General features: G+C 38.2%; 1 protein-coding gene across 1 annotated transcript; it reads left to right on the top strand.

Annotated features, from left to right (window-relative positions):
* The first annotated feature begins 2,062 nt into the window (after window positions 1-2,062).
* rgs11 (regulator of G protein signaling 11) lies at window positions 2,063-15,103 on the top strand. Its single transcript, XM_061232415.1, has 17 exons — window positions 2,063-2,160; window positions 2,783-2,879; window positions 4,002-4,052; window positions 5,803-5,909; window positions 6,096-6,147; window positions 6,272-6,330; window positions 6,757-6,833; window positions 7,210-7,291; window positions 9,329-9,397; window positions 10,967-10,990; window positions 11,146-11,207; window positions 12,281-12,394; window positions 12,784-12,899; window positions 13,077-13,164; window positions 13,383-13,521; window positions 13,991-14,073; window positions 14,298-15,103. The coding sequence occupies exons 1-17, from the start codon at window positions 2,098-2,100 to the stop codon at window positions 14,470-14,472; spliced, it is 1,458 nt and encodes a 485-aa protein (XP_061088399.1). The 5' UTR covers window positions 2,063-2,097; the 3' UTR covers window positions 14,473-15,103.
* The last annotated feature ends 2,736 nt before the right edge of the window (window positions 15,104-17,839 follow it).

The following is a 17,839-nucleotide window of genomic DNA, read 5'->3' as shown; positions in this document are numbered from 1 at the left end:
GTAGCTCTGTGTCCCTGCTTGGTTACAAATTCTGGGCAAAATTAATGCAATTAATTTGTGAATGTGATTAACTTGTATCTTACAGTTTTTCATTTTGCCTGGAATGGCTGCTTCGGTGTGGAGTGATACTTGAAATAAAACTGCAAACAAGCATTAGAACACACAACAGTGGTATATAGAAAATGTATCGCTGCTATATTTATTTATTTATTTAATGCATCATTAATTTAATTTTTCAGATATAATTTTATCTTGATTTATATAATTTTATTTTTTCATTAAAGGCGAATTTAAAGCTTCATTTTTATGTCACAGTGAAAAAAAACAGTTACATAAAAACAAGAAGCTTAGTTGGTCTCAGTCGACAACCCTTTCAGGCAAGTCTCAAGAAATTTCAGTAGTTGCTAGTTTAATTGCTAGTTTACTTTACAACAGACAACACTGACACACATAAGTAATTTGTTTTTGTTGTAGATGTTTATCAGGACACTGCCAGATAATGTGCAGTTATTGAAATAAATAATAGCGTTGTTATGAGTCATCATTTGCTTCGCCGTGGTTTGATGGTCTTGCTGGTATTTCTACTCCTTTACAAATCCCTGAAAAGGTCAAAGGACAATTTTAAATCACTAATTTTGTTTTACTTTGGTAGGCTACTAGCGGCAAAATGATAACAACGTTAGGTTCATTTCGGTTACAAAGTATATAACTATTGCAATCAATAAAATAAAAGAGTCTCTTAGCTAATGATAGTGCAGTGGGAATACATTATTGCTAGTAGCTAACGTTAATACCGTTGCTTACCTAGTGGAGTGGGGATATATTATTGCTAGCCAACGTTGCTTAGCAACCAATGAACTACTGTTCAGCGGAAGAGTACATTTACCATAAAACATAGTTCCATTAAAAATACATTAATTTAAAGTTTGTCTTGTCTTTCTTTTGTGAAATTGGATAAATGTGGTAACATTTGTATTAAAGTGTTACGGAACTCGAACCTGTGGTATATCGATATACCACGGGTTCTCGTTCCATAACGCTTAAATATACTTTGTTGAATCCTTAATCTCACACAAAAACTGCCAACTATCAAACCGTTCCATCTAATATACATTCTAAAATCAAACTAAATTCCAAAATATCTCTGAAAATGAACTATACCTTTAAGGTTTGCCAATCCTCGTAGTCCACCCACTGCCATCTAGTGGTGCTCCAAAGAGTAATTAGGCAGCACCTAGCATAACTGGGTCATCTGGAAGTAGTTATTCATTCATGCACTTTAAGTGGGGATAATATACCATGGTGACAATGAATGGTAACCACCATTAATTATAATAAAATACTGAATTATATGAGTCACCGTTACTATTTGGAAGAATACTAGAATGATTTTATTTTGGATTCTTACTAGGGTCTTACTGGGAAGAAAAACTAAACTTTTATTCATTTTTAGTCTATTAAAACATTAAAATAACAAAAAAAGTAGCATGTGGTGTCATGGTGGCATGGATGGTGCAGTGCTGCCTCACAGCAAGGACATCCTGGGTTCGAATCCTGGTCGGCCGGGGCCTCTCTGTGTGGAGTTTGCATGTCCTCCCTGTGTTCGTGTGGGTTTCCTCTAGGTACCTTCCACAGTCCAAAGGCTGATTGGAGAGTCAAAATTGCCAGTGGGTGTGAATGTTGTGTGTGCCGTGCGATGGACTGGTGATCTGACCAGGGTGTATTCCTGCCTTTTTCCCAGTGTATGCTGGGATAAGCTCCAGCCCCCCTGCGACCCTGTTCAGGATAAGCGGGTTAAGATAATTGATGGATAGATAACACTAAGTTAGTCACACATATCATGACCGTCATCAATTTTGCCATTGTTATTTCTTTCGAGTTTTCAGTTGCTCTTGGAATGACTTAAAACAATGTGTAAGTATGTGGGCTACGTCCCACTGTCCACGCTGTTAGATTCTGTGGATGACTCGTATTTCCGTGACATTCCGCAGTGGGGCGGTAACAGCGCCTATTCCTTCAAAGATTCACGTAACTCAATACAATCAGTCAGTCCCAACTTCAGAGTGCACTCGCACTGGATGTAGCCACACCGTAAGCATGACAATAAACACGCTCAATCAAGCCGGGAACTACAAAGTGCAGATGCCGTGTTTAACAAGGGTAGGTTTATCATCGACACATATTCTGTTTTTGTAAGTATAATTACAGCTTTTTAATGATTGCTTCATACTCACGTCATTGGCATTTTAAATCAGTGGACAACTGTGCGTCACCGTCACCGTTTGAACTGTTATGTTATTATTCAGCCCATGACAAAAACGGACATGTAATATTTTATATTTCAAATTGCTTTTGTATTTCAGCATTTGTTTATTGAGGCGCCAGTTAATGCAATTTTATTCTGCAGAGATGTGCACTGCATTACTCAATTTTAGTTGTAGGCGACAGTTCTGTGTGCTTTATGAGTTTATCAAACTGTAATTGCCAAGAAGACGCAATACGAGTATTACAAATGGTAATTGCGCTTGAACTTCTGGATTCACCCAATTTCGAAAGGTTCCCGTTAAAGAGCATCTCAAGATAATCTTCAAGCACTCTGCAAAGGATGGATTGCTCGATGTCCATAATGAGGGAGTTTTTTTTCGAGCACATTTTTACATTACTGGCTGTACTGTACCTAATTGTCCACTTGAAGCAACTCTGTGGAAATAAGGCTGAGCACATAAGGCAGCACATAAGTATTTAAAATATGTAATTATTTTTTTTTTTTAATTATTTCCAGATGGAGCGAGTTATTGTAGCTATGCAAGATCCCGATATGGGAATGAAGATGAGGAACCAGAGGCTTCTTATTACTGTCATTCCACATGCCATGACAGGTAAGACACATAGACACTTACACCGTTTTTTGTTTTATTTTTACTGTAACACTGAACGTAGATATTAAGAGACTGTGAGTGAATGCAATAGTTAGTTTCATAGACATTGTTATGTATGTTTTTTGCATTTCTGTATCTGTTAAGCTATATATCCAACAGCTACGGTAAAAGTTGTCTGTATTTCCTCAGTTATTAATGAATTAATTGTTCTCAAAGTTGTGTTTATATATCTGTACATATTAAATGATGAGATGTACTGTGCTTCAAATGATAAATTGTGGCATTCTGTAGATTCAATTTTGCTCTGGTCGGGGAGGATGGATACATTTTAATCATCCTTTACCTTTAGCTGAGTACAGCCTCTGCAAATGCAAATAATATATGTGATTAACTGAAATGTCTTTGAGAAAGGATGATCAAATTATTTAGAACTGCAGGGATCATGGTAATGGACTAATGGTATAGGAAGGAAGAAGATAATACATTTTAGAGGGGGGAGAATGTGTCTTGAGTGTCTATGCAGGTAATAATACAAGAGCCTGCTATTAGAAGACATGTGAGATGTGCTGAGGGGGATATAGGAAAGGAAAGATGACTTGCTCAGCACCTTTCTCCATGCTCCATTAATTACCTCCAGGAATAGTGGCTGAGTCACTCAATTTTGGGGGCCCTCTATAAGCCTAAATGTAGCCGGGCCCCAGAGCATTTGGCTGCTTTATAGTGTTTGTGCTCAGTGATCATTTCTGCTGCTAGAACAGGAAAAGTCTCAAATAGTCTTCCTGATTGTAAAAGATGGAGGTGAAAAATATTAATTCTTTACAGCGATTTAGATATAAGCATATACAACAATACTTATTTGTCAAATTGTGTGGGTGTCTCACTGATACTCACCCAAAGAGACAAAACAAATGGTTTAGATGATAGACTTTGTCTGAATGACCTAATGCTCTAATGGTCATTTGGAAATGTAATACCTACCAGTCCTGGGAAATGTTGTGCATTAGGACTTCTATTGATTTCCTTATGCTCATTTATTCCCCAGTCTGCTTGTCTCTCCTTGATTTATGCTTAATTAGTGAGTTGTGCAAACTTAAATTGATTTTTTTCCCCTTTTCGTCATAGGAAATGATATTGTGGAGTGGCTGATTCAGAAATATTCCATCGCAGAGGAAGGTAGGAGGGAGGCTGCACTATTTAGTGTCTTATGAGGGAGATTAACATGAGTGCTGAGTCTGTACTGCTTTTAGAAGCCACGATAGCCAGATGTGAATTATACTGCTGGTTAATTCTGAGTGTAGGAATTAAAACACACTGCATACAGAGATTAACAAGAGTGAAATTAAAGCAAAAATGAACAGAATTCAATGCTGTGTTGTAGGGGAGACCGGGGGAAAAACTAACACGGGGCATGTTGAAACATGGAGATTTTGCATAGTTGCATTTGCACAATAATTATGGGTTTGTTTACACTTATGTATTGTGTGAGTCATGTATGAGTGGCAGGACTATTTGAAAACTTAATCAAGAGGTATTAACAAATGTGTTTTAGCACCATGCAAGTTATATTTCGATGAGCTGTGTGAATAGACAAATATATGTCATTTAAATCACTGTCGTGTGGGTTATCATATAGTATAGTTTCACAGCACAGAAACTGTGAGCCATGCAGGAGAACAACTAGCACAGATATTACATTGTAAAACTGTGTTCCAACATGCCCCCACTTATTATAAATGCATCAGCCACAATAACTTTTAATGTAACGTTGTATATCCCATGCATATGTACATGTGATCATGAGCAGATCAGGTCTAGCACTGATTTTCATGTAATAAGTACAGTGAGCACTTTAATAGGTATTTATTATAATTATTTTTTAGACTTCAACCAGTCTGACCCTTCTCCTCTGACTTCTCTTATTAACAACACGTTTTATTCACAGAGCTGCTGGTCACTGCGTGTTTTTTTGCTTTTTGCACCATTCTCTGCAAACTCTACTGACTGTCATATGTGGAAATGAGTTACTCAAACCACCCTGTCTGGCCCCAGCAATCATTCCACAGTCAAAGTTACTTAGATTACATTTCTTTCCCATTCTTCCATTTGGTCTGAAAAACGGCTGAACCTCTTGACCACATCGGCATGCTTTTATGCATTTAGTTGCTGCCACGTAATTGGCTGATTAAACATTTGCATTAACAAGCTAGTGTACAGGTCTACCTAATAAAGTTCCCACTGATGTACAGTATATTACAGGCATCTCCTTCACTGACATTGTTTTTATAACTGCAGCACCTATTTACTGTAGCTGATAGAAATATTGATCTGTTTTTATATAATAATAAGAATAAGAACAATATCATCAATAATTCAAAGAATTCAATTCATAGTACACCGAAGAGCTCATCAAAGCACAGAGAAGCTGACAAGATATTTGCCAAACAATGTGAAAGATATACATTTTCATAGATTTCATTGATTGAACTTTTCATTGATTTCATTGCAGTCAACTAAGCGGTTGACTTCCTTGTAAACACCGTGCAAACCCCAGCAGCCCCGTTGCTGTGCCAATGGGAAACCCCTCTGGGGAGACTGTGCGTGACTGGGGCACAGGCTGTGGCCCCTCCTGGGAGCCAGGCCACACCCTCAAACCATCCGTCTCAGCCAATAAAACCACAGGCTGGCGCCAGGTGGTGGCGAGTCCCCCATTATTCCGAATTAAAGCAAGCCCAGACTTGGAATGCTCTGCCTCTGCCACTGTGGGTATATGTCGGCATATTTGCCATGCAACCTGTTAAGAGGCCCGAGGCAGACAGCATGGGAAAACGCTTCAGAGGAAAAATATTTGTGTGTGTGTGCAGTACGTTCACATATTCAGATGGGATGTCATTTACATGAGCATCCGTATGTCATTTATTTGCAGAGGCATTGCATGTGGGTAAGCTGATTGTGAAGTTTGGTTACATTTACCCACTGAAGGACCCAAGGACACTGGCCCTCACCCCAGATGACTCTCCCTACCGTTTTCAGGTAAATCACAATCCAGAGCCCCACGTAAACATACAACTCTGTCTGAAATATTGTACTGTGCTCAAGATATCCATTGCCACAGCATAATGATTAAATGTTTAAGAACAATACATTATTCATATTATTTCGTTATATATTTGTGAAAATCCTGATATCAGTACCTTTTTCTTAATTTCACTTGTAAAGACTCCATACTTCTGGACTTCGAACAAATGGCCAGCATCAGAGTTAGACTATGGTGAGTCCTCACATAGATGCATTTAATGCATTTAATAGACATACATTCTTTATAGTGAAGTAATCAGATTTGGAAAAATGTATGTCTAATATTGCTGTTCTCTTTTTTATCACGTGTGATACAGCTATTTATTTGGCAAAGAAGAACATTCGGAAACAAGGAGAACTAATAGACTACGAAAAGGTAAAACTTTTTTCTTTTTAACGTTTTGAGAGTTACCATTGTGAGAAGCACAATTTTTATGCTGTGATGGAAATACTCATAACATATTGACATATTTCACATTTTCTTCCAGCAAGGTAAACTAATTAACTAATGTCAAATTTTTATTTTATTTAGATTGGGATTTTGGGAACATTTTGTAACATTGTGATGTGTATGACAGCCAGTCTTTATATGGTCTCTCTAGAATCTAGAGAGTGAGGTCTCTCTAGAATTGTACTCTAGTTTCATAAATGCTACTGTTTTCTTCTTTGTAAGTGACTGCAAGCTGTTCCTTACATTGTTATAGGAGATGGAAGACATTTTCATAGATTGTAGGGTGAATCATTCTGCTCAGGTCCAGCACAATCCTAGACATCTTCGAACATTGCTTTCTTTCTCATTAAGGACAATTACAATCTCCTGCACAAGAGAATTAACCATACCTGGGACTTTGTGGTGATGCAAGCAAGGGAACAGCTGAGGTAAATTATCACTTTATTAATGAATTAATTAACTTACTTTGCATTTATGACTCTCAGAATCTGTCACATTGAGAACGAATGTTCTGTTAAGTCAGTGTCAACCTCAAGTAAATGCAATACTTCTGGCATGTTCAACTCAGGTTTTTTTATTCAGACACCAAAATTAGTAGGCAATACTTAACTTGATGTACAGTACAGTATGGAGTTCATAGATAATAGTAAATCATATTTAACTAATTTGTGGGATATTATATTCACATCAATAATGATTTCAATGCACAAAAGAAAGTAAAAACTGTATCGTCGAGCCAAAACAACCACGGCATCTTTCCATGCTCTCATGGACATTGAAACCCATGTGTTCTTCTTCCACCAGGGCAGCTAAGCAGAGACGGAAGGCTGATCGGATTGTTCTGGAATGTCAGGAGCAAGCGTACTGGCTTGTCAACAGACCCCCAGTAAGTCCTGCATCTTAACCTGTCTGTCAAAAGAGTCTGAGGGTGATTTTGAAACTTGTGATTTTAGCTGAACTAAGCATTACTGGCATGCTACTGAAATGTAAAACAATTTATTTCTACAAACTGCTGTTTTGGTAAGAATGAGATTCAACCCACTCTCATATGAGAAATCAGACAGAGAAACGTTTTTTGCTGACAATCTCACTGCAATATCAAATGTATTCTCATTCACTCCAATGCATTATTTTGTGTACAATATGTATTACACCCTCACTGCAGGGGCTGGAATCTGTCCAGCTGGGTTCAGGAATAGTGTTCACTTTCCCCTGCAGTCTCCATTCAGTCTCTGCACTGACCCAGTACCCATAAAAGGTTATCACTCTACCCATAAAACTTTGTATAAAAAAGCATTTCAAGGGTAGGGTGCCACCTTTTTTCATCTTGTGTCATACCACTATTATTAAATATTCAGTTTGTCAGTTAAAAGCATGACACGCAACATCTGGATTGGGGAAAAAAATCATGAGCGGGAAGGGGGAGGGGCTGGGCACAGAGCGGCCTGAAAAAGTGTGCTGCGTCTCTCACGGCCTCTCTCTGCATGGAAGCTCATAAATAAAGCAGGGGGATTGTATGAAATGAAAGGATAGTGGAGACAGTGTAATGCTGGAGAAAGCATGGCTCCGGGGCAAAGCACAATGCAGCTACCCTACTCTCCTGCCAGCCCTTCGCTCTGGCACACGGAGTCCAGCTGGACCCCTGCCTGCGTGTGACATTTTTCATCCATACGTCCAAAATATTTGCTTTTCTGAAATGCCCCAAAAAAGAAACTGTCAGGGAAGAGGATGCCATCCTCCATTGTGAAGTGAAAAGAGCTTGGGCACGGCTTGGGTGTCACACAGCCCTCTATTGCAGCGTCTAGTGTATCATAAGTGCATGAAAATAAGGAGACTATATTTAGCGTCCAATCATTATATACATCGAGCTGAGAAATCTATCTTACTCTGGTTTCTCGGCATGCTAAAAGCTAGGATATGGCGTGAACTCAAAGGTTAAGGACTATTAAAGCCATCTTCGGGCAGGTTAAATGGATTTAAATATTTCCCATATCATATAATGGGTATTTTCTTTCTATGGTCGCATCTTATATTGCTCAGGGCCTGCAGCAGCATCTGTTTCAAGTCAGTATAATTTCAGATGCAAAGGAAGCTGTTTTCAGACTGCAGACTGTGGGAGGAAAGAGGTTATGGTGCAGACGTACTGTACTTCCATCCCTCCCAGCCCATTAAGCTTTTAGTGATCCCTGGGAATATTAACCATTAATCCAGATAAAGAGTGCAGGTTTTAAGCTCTCTCCTGTAAATCAGTCTGCATTTAATTTCCTTACCAGTGTTTGGACTGCCATGTGGAATGCAGCAAAAAGACTAAATGAGTTGGGAAAGATCTCGCCTGCTAAATATGGATTGTGATAAACAGACTGCTTTGACAACTTGTGTCTTCAAATCAAGAAAAATCACTGTGCCGCTGTAATTACTTTCTGTATTAATTCAATAGGAAATCAGCTTAATATAGAATCAAACCTATTTGTTCTTCAGCTAAATGCTGGATTGGACTGGACAGGATGAGTATAATTGCAAGACAAGGCAGCAGTTCATATTCAGCATTTTTCAGTACTAGTCTAGCTGTATGTGTTCAAGGGCATCTCTTGAATAACATAAATTGCTTTATTTTCAAGTTATGAGTGAGCACTCTTGATTTCTATTTTGATTTGCCTAATCGAAATGCATTACCAAGTGTTCTTCTGTACAGAATTGTCATGAGTGAAAAAGGCACATAAACTCCCATCCATCTCATCCTTTTTTTATAACGCTAATGCAGAAACTGCAGACTTTCCACAGCCTGATGTGACAGCTTTAATACTGCATCATTCTCATCTCTCATCAATAATAGATAGAGATCTAATTATAGATTTGATAACTACTCCAAAATAAAATATGTTTCTTGATTTGAGTGGGTTTGATGTCATACGACTCTTTCTAGCCGGGGGCATTTGAAGTCCTTGAACACGGCCCAGAACGACGAAACTGCTTGAGCTCACGGGTACAGCTGGTCAGTAAGAGGAGTTCATTAATGTTTCCGTTTCAATGAATCATACCAAACAAAAATATACTGTATCTCATATATTTCTGTCATAATTCATATGAATTTCCTTGAATTAAACCACACTGAGAATATACGTATGTAGACTGAGCCCTGTGTTCTTCAATGCTACAGTAAATAAAGCCAAATTATGACCTGCAGTAAGTTTCTATGCAGAAGATCTGACTATGAAGCTCCTTTATGGTCAAGACTAAAACAATTTGAGACAACCATACATTTCTGGTTATTTTACCAAATATGCAAATGCAAAGTGAATGCAATGTTTGTCAAAGAATATAGTATATAGTCTTTATATAAGATATAAATATTCTGAAATGTATTCATTGGTAAAACTACTGACTTTTTCCTGTTTCTTTTTGCATTCTAATTCCTTCAAATGTAAGTATCTATCAGGCTCTATAGATACATTATCATATGAGGAGAATTGGTGATTTAATGTTGTGATTTACATTTGACTCTGATTTTGACTCTATTTTCTGAATCAATGTCGTATGGCACCAGGGATAACGAATGCACTTAATTTATGTAAAACATACGACAAGCTCATACACTCAGTGAGCGCTTTATTAGGTCATTATTTTACTTATTTTGTTAAGTTTTCTGCTGCTGTAGCCTACCCACTTAGACGTTTGATGTGTTGTATGTTCAGAGATGCTCTTCTGCATACCACTGTTGTAATGTGTGGTTATTTGCATTACTGTCACCTTCCTGTCAACTTCGACCAGTCTGGCCCTTCTCCTCTGACCTCTTTATTGTGTGTGAAAATTCGAGGACATCAGCAGTTACAGAAATCCTCAAACCCTCAAGCCCGTCTGGCACCAACAATCATACCACGGTCGAAACCATTGAGATCACATTTTTTCCCCATTCTGATTGTTGATGTGGATATTAACTGAAGCTCCTGACACCATATCTGCATGATTTTATGCATTGCATTGCTGCCACACGCAGATTGGCTGATTAGACAATTGAATGAATACATAGGTGTACGATATAGTGTCCCTAATATAGTGCTCTAGGGTCTTTCAGCGCACTTATCTCTGGTTATGGGTATGCACTTTGTTGTACGTCACTCTGGATAAGAGCATCTGCCAAATGCCATTAATGTAATGTAATGCTCAGTGAGTGTATAATCCACGGAAAGCATTGATTGGCTTTTGAATAGGCTGATCAAGCGCGTATTGCATGAGACCGCCCAACAATGAGCTATACACCATAGACTGGCCTGCGACTTGTGCGTTAAACCTGAGTTGAGCAGGCAGATGACAAAGGGTGCAAAAGCAGATGAATCTGACAGGAAGTGAAATCAGCTGCACCAAAATCTCATTGTGCTACTCGATCTTGACTGACACACACAGTGCAGTGGCTCTCCTCCCACCCAAAATCCATGACAGAAAATCACTTCACCAGGGAGACAGTTCGCAACATGCCAGGCGCGGTCTGGAAAATAGAGCCCTTCATTTTAAATACATAGAAATGTACAAAAATATTTATCTTTTGCTTCCTCCTGCAGAAAAGAACACTGAGTACTACAAAAAAGAGGTAAATCCCTACATTTCTGCAATTGATACAATGGTTGTAGGATCATGCTTATAATTAAAAATGAGTAAATTGCCACAAATATTTGAACTGAGATCTGCTAACTGCTTGCAATATTTCTGCATTTTTGTCTTGGCCTCGGTGGTGGATGGGTCCAGATCGAACGCAACAAAAAATTCCTGTCACGAACTCGAGTTAAGTCCTCAATTTGTCTGGAAAGGTACGTCAGCTGCTGAAAAGCTAGCTGTCTTCGTGACCACTATCACCTTTTAAACAGTTGAACAATGTCTCTGCATATTAGGGTAGAAGTCTTTCATTTGGGGAAATACTGTATACTGCAATTCCATTTATTGTATTTGTGTACTAATGCAACTAATGCTTATTCCAGGAGAATGTGTGTAGTTGGCCTAGATTCCCTCTCCACCTCACAGAGCTGCTCAGGCATGTTAATAGTATAGCAAATGGGCTTTCACTGGCATTCACTTCCACAAAGCTTCCACAGAGGTCTTTCTGTTATTCACATAACTGACCTTACGTGGCTTTTAGTGCTTTTAGTATATTGATGCAGTAGCTTATAGCCCTTAAATACTATAGAAATTCTTAGAATGACATTGTTCTATTCTACAATATGTTATGAAATTTCAAAACAAAACATAAAAAAAATATTCCAGAGGTTACATGACCGTTTTCTTCACTGCATTTGTTTTAGGGTATGTCAGCAAAACATGGATTATGTTTTCAGAGTTAGAATGCTTATGTATATTTAAAAAGGGTTGTGTTGTATTTTATTTCTTGTTTTTACTTACCTGCGACCACATTAGTAGTGGAGCAATTTCCTTCAATTTTTCATATGGATTTGAGCAACAATCATTAATTATATGTTGTATTATGGAGGTAGCCATAGCCATAGCTAGCTACTATGTGCTTGATTAAACTAAAGTGTAAAACCATTACAGATGTACAGTATGAAGCTTGATAGTTGATTCAAACCTCGATAGTTGAATGATTGCCCAACAATGGTGACTTTATTTTACCAATCAACATTAGCATAGTACTATAGTATTATTTTAAGGTACATTTGGGAAGAATTGCTGCGTCTAATGTTTGTGTTGCAAATCATAAAATATTAAGTTTAGCCTGGGTTTCTAACATATAGACTATATACCATACCTTTATTTTTGTTTTTTCCCCAGAAACATCACTATTTATATAAGGGAAAAAGCTTCTTCTTCCAATATGTTTTCAGTGAATTAAAAAATTTAATTCTGGTGGTGCTTCTGCTGTTTCTTTCAGCTATGTCAAATTCAGTGAGCAGTACCTGGCCCATGACCCCATCATGCAAGGCTGCCTTCCCAGCAACCCATGGATAACAGATGACACCATGCACTGGTCAATGAATTCAGATATGTGAGGGTCATCGAGTCCTAAACACGCGGATTACAGAAATCAGATTTCTCTGTTATGTGTATTTATGTTGATCTGGATGTATTCTTCAGCAGAGCTCATTAGAGAATTGCAGTGTAAGATGCATGAGCACAGTTCATTAACACCACTCAATTCATTACCATTACCATACCATTAATGATGTATTTGCATTGCAGACACTTTGAGAGACTTGCTATGTTACAGTTACAGTTTAAGGTTTTATACATTCATCTATTTGGACAAATGCCTAAGCTGCAAGAAGTTGACAGCGCTGCTGCCATTTCAGGGTTCAAACCTATAGTACAACTTCCAGGAAAATGTGCCTGTCAGTGGAGTTATTCTGCTAATGGTGCCTCTGTGTTTTGGTGCAGGGTGAACACCCCGACAAAGCTCAGGGTGGAGCGCTGGAGCTTTAGCTTCATGGAGCTGCTGAACGACCCTCTGGGAAGACATGAGCTCATGCAGTACCTGGAGAAAGAGTTTAGCGGTGAGCCCCACATACTGCACACAAGCAACACTGGTTATTTCAGTGTGCATAACTCCTTACTGTAGAAACGGGTTGAGATTCAAGTTGCTGTGGTTACTGTAGGACCGATTGATGTTTTCAATCTAAAGAGTTGTTTCTTCATTAATAATTGAGGTATGCACATTTATTTTTCATCAGCGGAGAACCTCTGTTTTTGGCAAGCATGTGAAGACATCAGACATGGAGAGAGCTCTAAAATTCAACAGAAAGTGGAGGAAATGTACAAGTAAGTATGACAAAAAAACCAAAGAGAAATACAAAATTACTCACTATGCTCCTGAACACCAGCTTGTGCTTGCATATGGCATAAGCATATTGTTCCTTTCTTCTGTGATATTATTCCTTTCTTTGGAAAATTATTGTGTAGCAGTTTGTGCACACAATATGATTCACTATTCTAGCTCTTAAATATCAGCATTCTTCTGTGTCTTGGCTCTTCCGCAGGCAGTTCCTTTCACCAGGGGCCAGCAAATGGGTTAATATTGACAGCAAGACCATGGAGAAGACTCTACTGGGCATCCAGAACCCACATCGCTTTGTTATGGACGATGCCCAAATGCACATCTACTTCCTTATGAAAAAAGTATGAGTGTTTCCCACTCAGATTAGTGAACCTTGGGCCACTTAGTTAATCACCTGGAAAACTTGCTTTTTATGCTTGAAATAAAAAGCAACAACTTTACAAACAGTATTTTTTCCATCAGTGTTGAAAGGGGAAGTTCACCCAAAAATTAAATTATATATGTGTCCACTTACCAGAGTACTATCTATCCATCCAAAACTTTCCAAAAAAATATTTGACAAATCTTTCAGATGCAGTTTACCTTCATACGGTGGAACTCTGTAGACCCATATTTTCATGGCACTCAATGCATAAAAACTATACATTAGAAAAACTCAACAGCATCTATTTCCAAATATCACAGTTACTCACGAACATCGGATGTTAAAATCCTCTGTACTACAAAAAAGTATTTTTAAGGGTAGATTTCTCATTGATCCAATAGATGGCCTATCTCCAATGCTTATCTAAGTCTTATGCCCACATGCAGGACTCCTATCCTAGATACTTAAAGTCTGAACTGTACAAGAAGATGCTTGCCAAAGCCATTGTGCCACAGGAGACAAAGAAAAGGTAAAAATCATTTTTTTAAGTTATTTCCTTTGTATGAAAAAATATATTACCAAAAGATATAAATATATCCATCCATTATCCATCCATGCACATTGTGGATTGATGTGCATTATTTGCATAAAGTTTTATGTTGCTTGCTGTAATGCTACGGCTTGCTCTGTTCAGTTATGAGTGGTGTTGAGAATTATTTATGAGTGAGCGTGTGCATGTCCTGCCTGCTCCAGTGTCTTCCCGTTCATGAGGCGCCAACGTCATTCAAGCCCTAGTCCTGCACTGGCCTCTCACGCCACCACAGAAGAAGATGGGAAAGCAAAGCCCTCTGGGTCTGCTGGAGGCTCAGGTGCCACCGCACCATCAGCACAAGTAGCGACCTGCTCTGGAACTGTCTCTCAGGTGTGAGCACACCCGGCTGCCCTCCGAGGCTTGGTTCTTGGAGAACGCTTTTCTGATCTTTGTGTGGAGTGTCCCAGGTCATACCATACACATCGGTTTTGTTGTTCACTTTATGCATCAATGCATTCATTTAGCTCACTTTAAATGCAGAAATATAGACTGGGTGTGATAGATAACTTGGCCAAGTTACTTCATTTTATACATATGCAAGATGTTTTTTACCTATAGGTGTTTTCCACTTAGTTTTTCATGCCGGTGATGTAGGGGCAAACAGATCTTCCTTCTTGGACTCACTGAAATGTAATTACGTTTCTGTACATTTAAGTACTGTATATACACCACAGAATGAAACTTGGAACACTATTTTATTTTGTACAAGTATATATCTCTAAACATTTGCATTGAAGTAGGAGTCATTGAGAAAGAATCATCTAGACCAATTTATTGTAGCCTTCTTCTCCCTTTACAATGTGTTTCAGTGCACATATTTGGATGCATAGAGGGGATGTTTGAAATTTGTTGGTCTCATTGTTTGTTGTTCATCTGCATGTATATCACTTTTTAATTCAGGCAATGCTTTGAGTTGTAAATACACTGTCATCCAACTGATTACAATAAACCAAACAACCTTGTGGTGCATGGAATTTCATGAATGTCAGCATGCGTAATGCACTACTGGATATATAAAAGGTATGTATTCTCCTTCACCTACATGACAAATAATAGCAGTGAAATGCATGACATGTCTGAAGGAAAGCTTTCTTTTCATCCAGAGAAGCATCTGAGAAGGTATGTCACATCACAGCCACTTTCAACAGTCAGGCCCTGGTTCCACACCAGAGGGAGCCAAGCAGTCAGGCTTTTCTTGTTGGAGATAGGCCTTAAGACCAGACTTTTCATTAGGAGTTGATGTTCCCTCAAGAGTTCTAACTTCTATTCCTCTCTGCCTGTTCTTCCTGCATATCGTCCTCTCCTCTGTAACAGCTTTGTCTTATTACCCACCCTCTGGTCATTTTGTCAGCCTCCATCTTGCCTCTGGTTTCACCTTAGACTCCTGCACAGCCTCAGCACCCCTCAGAGGTCCTCCTCTTCCCTTGTGTTTCTGTGCCAGGTTTCCTTCCTTTGCTGTAACCTTTTTACACGGAGGGATTATACCTTCTTTTTCCAATACTGAGTTTCCAGTCATTAATAATGTGTACAGAACCGTATTCCAATGGGAGCTTTCTTATTAAAATAAATCACAGAGGGAAATAGCACCTTCATTTTAAATTAATTGGATGGACACGTTGCTAGTAACATGATCATAGGTGTTTTTGTAATAATAAGCGGTGTTCCATTTGTGAATGTCCTCAAGATGATCTCAGATTTTTTCTACCAATCATTTTTGTCTGAGGTCCTTTGGAAGGTTTTATCAAAACCTTCTCAAAATATTGTGTGTTCATCAGGAATTAGATACTGCTTTTTACATCTGTCATGAAAAAATTCAGTTTCATAAAAAATAAAAATCAACAGGGCAACAGTCATTGTAAATAATCAATAAGACCTGAGGGCAATGTCTACGGCGGTCTATTAAGCGGCAGATTCATCAGTGTCGCACTCATTACTAAGTCAAACCTCTGGTTGGCTCCTCTGACTATGCCTTCAGTATGTCTGTCCAGTCCACATAATGAGTATCTGGGCACTCAACTTCATTGATATTGTATTTTATATCTTTAAACTATATAAAAATTGATTTTCAGTTCAAAATTTGAATACAATGAAAACGAGTGCATTTAAAATATGTATAGAAATGCAAGAATCACAAACCGGCAAACAATGCAGTGACCTATTTTGGAGCCCTAAAATATTGTATGATAAATACCTCTGAATGTAGGTTGTGCTTTTACATGCACATAATCCCCCGGGCAAAATGCACTAAATTCCAGTTTATCTGCAGTACTGTCACTTATTTAATACCGCCATTACAGCAATTTGCACTGTTTTAAGAAAACATGACCCATTTGTTCCACTTTAATATAGGCTATCAAATAATCTAACAATAATAATAATATAACAATATAATATAACAGTCTAACTATGCATTACTCCATTGCTAGGACAACCTACAAAGCTAAATTGTTAGCTTCCAGTCATACTTTGTTCCAATCAAACAAAATAACTGGCATCTCAAAAAATCAGGATGGCGATTATAGTGATCACAGTAGTATATTGAGTAAACTTTGAATGATATATAGATTATTTTGAAGACCACAAGCTTTGTCAAATCTATTTAATACCTCTAACATGGGCTAGTAGTTTGGCCAGACATACTGCTACAGTGGCACTCTGCCAGAGAAGCACTCTGGCTCATTGTGTGGGTCCCTACGGTGAGGATTATCTATAATCCGCAATCTGATTTGTGTTTGCAATATTATAATAAACCTGGGCGGTTGGTCTTCACTAAATGCTCTACTGAGCAATACTTTATTAAGGACTGGAAGCCATATTTGTAGGGAGTGATATCAGAAACTTGTTTTCCTTACTTGCGTGAAGTAAAGCTCTTCATTTTCTTTTATCCATGAAGAAAATATGTGACTGTTGAGGCTAGGTTTGTGGTGAAGGAACTGAAAGGATTGGTGAAGATATAAGACGATTATATAATAAAATAAAAACTCTTCTTGCAAGGCATGTTTGTTGGCCATTTACCAGGCAGGCTCCGTTTGCTTGTCTCACTTGCTTGAACACTCACAATTAATATAATTCATGTTAATATAAAACAAAAGTACATGCTTTTTGGTGTAGTGTTAGAACAAATTGCAGCTCTGGCTTAGGATGTTATGTAATATGTGTATACATATTTAGCAGTGGTTTTTAAAGATTGAGTGCAAACTTTCAAAGTTAAAAATGTCACTGCTAGTTTTATGTGGTTGGTATTTGTGGCTCTTCATAATATGCAAGAGCACAATGAAACAACCTATTTCTAGAATATACATACACAGAATCATAAGAACTAATGCAGGTAAATCTAATATTGGATACATAATTTGTATACTTGCTTTATGTATAGCATGCAGACTGTATTTCGAGATTTGTATATTAATAATTGATCAATACATGACACTAGAGCTGGGTGGCTCAACCAGTTAAAGCATTATTCTGGTGCATGGAGCATTAAATCCAGAATGTACAGCTGCCAACTGTTGCTGTCAGTTCAGCAGGACGTCACACAATTGTGGATTGTGTTTTCCAGGGCTAGAGGGATTTAGTCAGATAGGGGTCCATGTTGTATCACTATATGCTTCAGAGAACCATGGATGTCAAAATGCTCTAGAATAAGCACTGGGGATCACTGCATGAATGTGGCTACAACTTGCAAATTGATATTCAAAATAAA

Source organism: Conger conger, chromosome 2, assembly GCF_963514075.1.
Source record: "Conger conger chromosome 2, fConCon1.1, whole genome shotgun sequence".
NCBI classification, from domain to species: Eukaryota; Metazoa; Chordata; class Actinopteri; order Anguilliformes; family Congridae; genus Conger; species Conger conger.
This window is presented reverse-complemented; position numbering and strand designations above follow the sequence as displayed.

Excerpts from the sequence above, each read along its gene's own strand:
- rgs11 (XM_061232415.1), top strand. The coding sequence starts at position 2,098 with ATGACAATAAACACGCTCAATCAAGCCGGGAACTACAAAGTGCAGATG. Across the intron at positions 10,991-11,145 it reads CTGAGTACTACAAAAAAGAG|ATCGAACGCAACAAAAAATT; the intron begins GTAAATCCCTAC and ends GGATGGGTCCAG. Across the intron at positions 13,522-13,990 it reads TCTACTTCCTTATGAAAAAA|GACTCCTATCCTAGATACTT; the intron begins GTATGAGTGTTT and ends GCCCACATGCAG.